Here is a 5,856-nt window from a genome sequence, read left to right as displayed (position 1 = left end):
TAGAATGTTGTTCAGCCTTAAAAAGGAATAAAATCTTGACACATAGTAATAAATAAATAAACCATGAATACATTATGCTAAGTGAGTAACCAGACACAAAAGGAAAAATATTGTATGTTTCCATTTATATGAGGTACCTACAGCAGTCAAGTTCCTAGAGGCAGACAGTGGAAGGGTGGTTGCCAGGGGCTGGAGGGAGAGGGGAATGGGGAGTTAGTGTCTGACAGGCACACAGTTTCCGTGTTGCAAGACAAAGAGAGTTCTGGAGATGAATGGTTGGTGATGTTTGCACAACAATGCGAATGTACTTAACGCCAGTGAACTGGATACTTAAAGTGGTTAAGGTGGTAAATCTTATATTATATGTATTTTGCCACAATTAAAAATAAATTAGTGTAAAAGCCCTATGAAAGTAGAGACAGTGGTATAATGGGTCCCAACAGATATGCCCTGTGAAATTATCAGGGTTCTCGCACTCACGCCAATGACTGACACTTAAAAAAAACCACAAGTTGACCAATAATTCCAACTAAAAAAGATCTTTTGAAATTAAAAAACTGCCCTATTAATTCACTCTTCCTTTTCAGGATATTCTGCCTAGTCTTTTTCAACAACAGAAGAAGGCATTACTTTTTCTTTAGGATCTTTAGTTATCTTGTAAAACAATAAAAGCTGTCCTTCATGGTCTTCTGATGACTTAATTTCCTTTTTTTCTTAAATATTCTCCTGAAAGAAACAGAACATGGTTATTATTCATGAGCAGCAAATTATCACCACAATAGGATTCATTCGTTTATTTGTTTATCTGTGAACACTGGTGAGTGACTAGCAGGTTCTAGGCATCGTGTTGGGTACCAAAGATACAAGGATGACTGACAGTTAGGACCCAGTCCCTGCCCTCAAGGAGCCCATTGTCTAGCAGGGGAGATAGAAATAGAAAAATATAGATTATGTTCCTGGAATCTTTCATAATAAAAAACTTAAATAGTCCTAATTCTTTGCTTCCTAAATTTTCTCTAATCATAATGTATAATTTGTGATAAAGAAACATATAATTTTAAAAAACAAGTGAAGGAAATAGAAGTAGTGAGCATGTATCTGGCTTCTGAATGGGTATCAGCTTCATCCATCCCTCAGGAGCATCCAACCTCTTTCAAGAGAGCCCGTCCCTCCCCAGAGCAGTGGGTCTCAGCGGCGTGACGTCAGCTGTCCCTGTGTCACACATGTGCTTTGGAGTCTTTTGGCTCTGAGCAAGAACGTATAATTTCTAATAAAATTTTTTTTAAAAGAAATCATCCTGCAAAATATACTGTTTTTAGAATCGAGGTTAATGTTTTCATTGGGTCAGACTATTATATTTTGATTCTTCCAACAGTTTTAATACAATGTCCTTGAAGCACGCCCACTTCAGTGATACACGCTGTTAGTGATGCAACATTACTGCACACCCCAGAACTCTTCTTTCTGAAGCCTCAGAGGTATATCACGTATATTATTTGTGATGATTTCTGAGCACCATTTTTTTGCAATGTGCATACATTATAGGACAATGGAAGTAGTAAACATGTGAGAACTTAAAAAAAAGAATATATGGTTTCTGTGATGGCACTTAACTTCTCAAAAAGAATATATAGTTCCTGCGATGGTACCTAATTTCTCAGTTAATCCTTAAGATTCAGCTCTCTGGAACCTTCCCCGATCCTGTTAGGCAGGGGTCATTCATTCATTTGTTCATCAGATGTGTATGAATTGCCTACTCGACATTTGACACTAACTTAGGCGCTAGAGAACGGAGAATGATTACGATGCAATTCTTGCCTTCTAGGGGCTCACGGTTTGGGTAAACAGAGAACTGTAAGGGCAGTAATAATAAAGGTATGCAAAAGAGACAGAGCACAGTGGAGAGATGTCTAAGATCTCACCTGGGTCTTCAATTTTCAGGAATATGCCAACTGGATGTGAAGGGGCAGGAACAGAAAAGGAAGACATTTCAGGAAGACAGGACAGCATGTACAGAGGCATGGAAGGCAAAGAACATGCCCCGATTTCCTAGTTGATTAGACAGTGCAGCGCACATTGTATACCACCACTGTTTGCTGAAAGAATGAAAGAATTGCTGCTTTCTTTACTAGTAGAAGGAGAGAATTATTTGAAAAGATTTTTCAAGTAACTCCAAAATTTTTTTAGAAATTTCAGTTTATGGTAGATTAAAAACCTAATCACAAACACAACTTATATCATTTATTAAGCTCAACTCGCATAGATACAATTTCCCAGTTCTATATTATATCTTTATTAAAAAATGTACAGCCATGGAAGGAGGTTGGAGTAGATAGCAACAAGCTGGTTGCCTGGCCCACAGAAACTTCTTTCTCTGTAAAAAGGCTCTGGATTTGGGTGGCCCCCAGCAACTACATCTCTTGTTTTTTTAACCTGTCGCCTCCCTCCTCCTCCCCTACCCAGCTGAATGACAGAAGGGTAAACCGTAAGATCCAAGACAGGTCAAATCAGAGTCTTAAAAGAAATTAAGAGGTAGAACGTGAGGCTTGGCCATACCACCAGTCAGGAAAGATAGCATTTCGCGATGGGACAGAACAAACCTGACCTCTTAGAAGGAGAGACCAGAGAAAAGTTCTAGCCCCTGTGTTCCAGTCCCTGGAATCATTTCCCTGTGCTCAGCTGGACTCCATCCTTCCCATAGTTCTGAAAGAATCCTCAGTATCCTTCCAATCAATTCCGACTTCCTGTATCCTCGCGGATTCGGTCCCTGCCACTTGCAGTCAGAAGACTCAACTACCAACTACCGTAGGGAGCAAAGACGGGCACAGGAGACAGACTTACCCAGCTTCTCTGCGGCCTCCACGCAGACGCTAGGATACATGCCCTCAGTGTAAGTTGCCACCAGAAGATACAGATTGGTCTTCACAACAACCACACCAGTGTTTTCCTGGATAAGAATAAAATTGAATGCCTTCTCTCGGCTCTGATCACAGGACTAGCAGTTACGCTCCAGCCGTATTTTTCACAATCTCCTGACTTCCATATATTCCTTCATTTCTTTTTGGACTCTCCACTCTGTTCCACTGATTTAGTTGTCTTTACTCTAAAAGTTTTAGGCATCGTAGTAACAGCATGGGTATTTTGAAAAAGTTCCCCAGTTGATTGTAATATGCTCCTATCCCCGTGAGAAAGGGTATATATACACTGTGGAATTGGAGGGCTCTGGGCTTGAATCCCAGCACCTCCATTTTCTGCTGCATGGCTATGGAAGAGTTATTTAACCTTGCTTAGCCTCAGTCTCCTCATCTGTAAAATGAGGCTACTTAGTTCATAATGTAGATGAAGGGTGCCTAATCCATAATATAGGGCTTCTAGTCAATGAGATTTCATCCCCTTAATTCCTAACAGGCAACAGACAGTCAAGACAGGTTTTAAGCACAGGGTGATAGCACTTTTTGTTTGTTTGTTTGTTTGTTTGTTTTTTAAGGAGGATGTGGAATACAAAGGTAGGCTGTAGTGGAAAGAGATAGTTCAGGCAAGGTTTCGTTGATAGATTCTGGAACAAATATTTCTCCAAACCAAGCTCTCGGTTAGTACTTTCTTTTGCATATGCTCTCCTTGCACTAGACTGCTGTCTCAAACATTGCCATTGCAATAATGGGCTTAGTCTGTTCTATAGATAAGATCAGAAGAGACACAGAAAATTGGAGTCAAATTCTGAAGGTTTTACCCAGCTCTCTTCAAATCTTCAGTACTCACATTCTTAGCATAAAGAGAATAATCATCTGCCCGGACACATTTGTAGTCCTTTTCCTTGAAATACAGTCCTTCTCTTCTGGCTTGCAAAGGGTTCTTGGCGAAGCCATTCACAAGTGTTCGGACATCACTGGGCATTACCTGCAGAGGTGACATAGACCGAGAGTCAGCAAACTATGGCAGGCTGGCCACATTTGGCCCACTCCCTGCTTTTGGGTGCCTGCAACTAAGAATGGTTTTTACATTTTTAAGTAGTAGGGGGAAACATCAAAAGAATAATTTTGTGATGGGTGAAATTAAAATTTCAGTGTCCATAAATCCAGTTTCATGGGAAGACAGTCACACGCAGTCTTTCACTGTATTGTGTATGGACGCTTTCCATGACGACTGCGGAGTGGTTGTTTAGTTGCGACACAACCACATGGCCTGGAAACCTAAAACGTTTACTATGGCTCTTTCCAGCAAATTCTGTTTAAAACACTTATGCCCAGACTCTTTTCTCTTTTTTTAAATTTAAAACTCTATGCCCAAACTTATCTTTCTTACACTGAACCCTGGTGACGCTACAGACAGGCTCCGCTCCTGAAGTTTGATGAGGGCTGCGCTGTCCACATGCTTCGTGCCCAGGAGGGCATCTAACAGCAAGTTCTGCAGATGGCTCATGCTCCCTCGGCGCTGAAGAAGGCTGCAGTTGAAAGGATCCTCTCTGGCTCGCTTTCAGAAGACCTGTGGCTACAAATCTCCCTAGGATGCTTAGGATGGTTTCAATGCCAGCATGTGTTCTCTGAAAAGATGAAGAGTGAAAGGGGCGGTCCATCACCTAGTGTCCACCAAAACTCAGAGAGCAAAATGAAATCATAGAATCAGAGGAAATCACAGCTCACACAGAGCGGGTTGTGCAGTGAGTTGGGACAATCACAATTTTCCAGCTATGTCAGTGGTTTGCCTGAGAATCACCTGGGATTGAGAAACAAAAAATAAACACCTGCTGGGACGGGGAAACACTGAACTAAGAAAACAAGGCTAAGTGATGTGCTGATCGTGAGTCCTCACACTCCCTTCCCACTGACTAATACCAGGATACTGATCACCAGCCTAGGGGACTAAAAACACTTTTAAGCTACTTAAAACGACATTTCCGCTCAGGTCACCGTCTTCCTGGGCGCTCCATCAGGCCAACCTCCACAAACACTCCTTCTTCCAAGAGATACTGAAGACAGGCCACAAGTCAGGGCAGGGTTGGGGGGCGGTAGGGTTCCCCGGAGCGGCATAGAGAGCGATTGGTGGGGGTTAATACCAGTGCAGTGGGCTGGGGAGACGCGTAGGAGGCACAGGAGACTTGGGAAAGCGCGGCAGGCCAGGCGGGAGCGGAGCCTCCGGGCTCCCTGGGCAGGAGCCCAGAGCTCGGCTAGGGGCTGGTGTGAGGAGCAACAGCCCGTCCACGGACCCAGGGAAGGCGACGTGCCAGCTACTGGCTGCGACAGCTGCAGCTCACCGTGAAGCACTCCGACTCGGTTCGCAAACCAGGACCTGCAAACCCGCACTTCGGACTTCCAGGTTTCTTCTCCGCCCGACGGGGCCGGGGCCGCGGGATCCCCGTTGCACGGTGCTCGGGAAGGCAGCCACGGCTGGGTCTCCCGAGCCGGCGGCCCCTGCGGAGCCCAGGATCCTGCGTCCGCTTGTGAGCCGCGTGGGCTTGTTGCCGTTGCTCCCACGTCCCGGGACACTGGATGCGAAACGTTCTTAGACTCGGAGGCCGCGGGCCCAGCAGGCACACCCTCCCGCCGCGGCCCACGCCTCCAGGCCGCGGGCCATCGGGCCGGCCAGGCCCGCGCAGCGCGTGGCGCCCAAAGCCCTGCCAGTCACCGGAGGGGGACTTAGGTGCGCGGCTCGGCCAGCAACCTCCCTGCCAGGCCGGGTCGGAGGCCACGCCTCAAGTTGACCCAATGGGAGGGAAGGGTCGCAGCCTTGGTGCTGCAAATTTACCACGCGCAAGCCCTAATGATAGCTGTTCCCTTAGATACGGTCCTGGGGCGGGGCGGGGCGGGGGCCCCTGAGGACGAGCAAATTTTGTCTGAAAGCCCCTCCTTTCTCCAAGCA

At 45.5% G+C, this 5,856-nt stretch overlaps 1 protein-coding gene across 1 annotated transcript; it reads right to left on the bottom strand.

The window, feature by feature from the left end:
* Positions 1-376: 376 nt before the first annotated feature.
* PFN4 (profilin family member 4) lies at positions 377-5,534 on the bottom strand. The gene is made up of 5 exons (XM_024552514.3): positions 5,252-5,534; positions 4,303-4,540; positions 3,760-3,897; positions 2,842-2,947; positions 377-726 (listed from the first exon to the last, which is right to left on the bottom strand). The coding sequence occupies exons 2-5, from the start codon at positions 4,417-4,419 to the stop codon at positions 698-700; spliced, it is 390 nt and encodes a 129-aa protein (XP_024408282.1). The 5' UTR covers positions 4,420-4,540; positions 5,252-5,534; the 3' UTR covers positions 377-697.
* Positions 5,535-5,856: the final 322 nt, after the last annotated feature.

The sequence above is a fragment of the Desmodus rotundus genome, chromosome 5, assembly GCF_022682495.2.
Source record: "Desmodus rotundus isolate HL8 chromosome 5, HLdesRot8A.1, whole genome shotgun sequence".
NCBI lineage: Eukaryota > Metazoa > Chordata > Mammalia > Chiroptera > Phyllostomidae > Desmodus > Desmodus rotundus.
The sequence above is the reverse complement of the archived record's forward strand: the minus strand, read 5'-3'. Positions and strand labels throughout refer to the sequence as shown.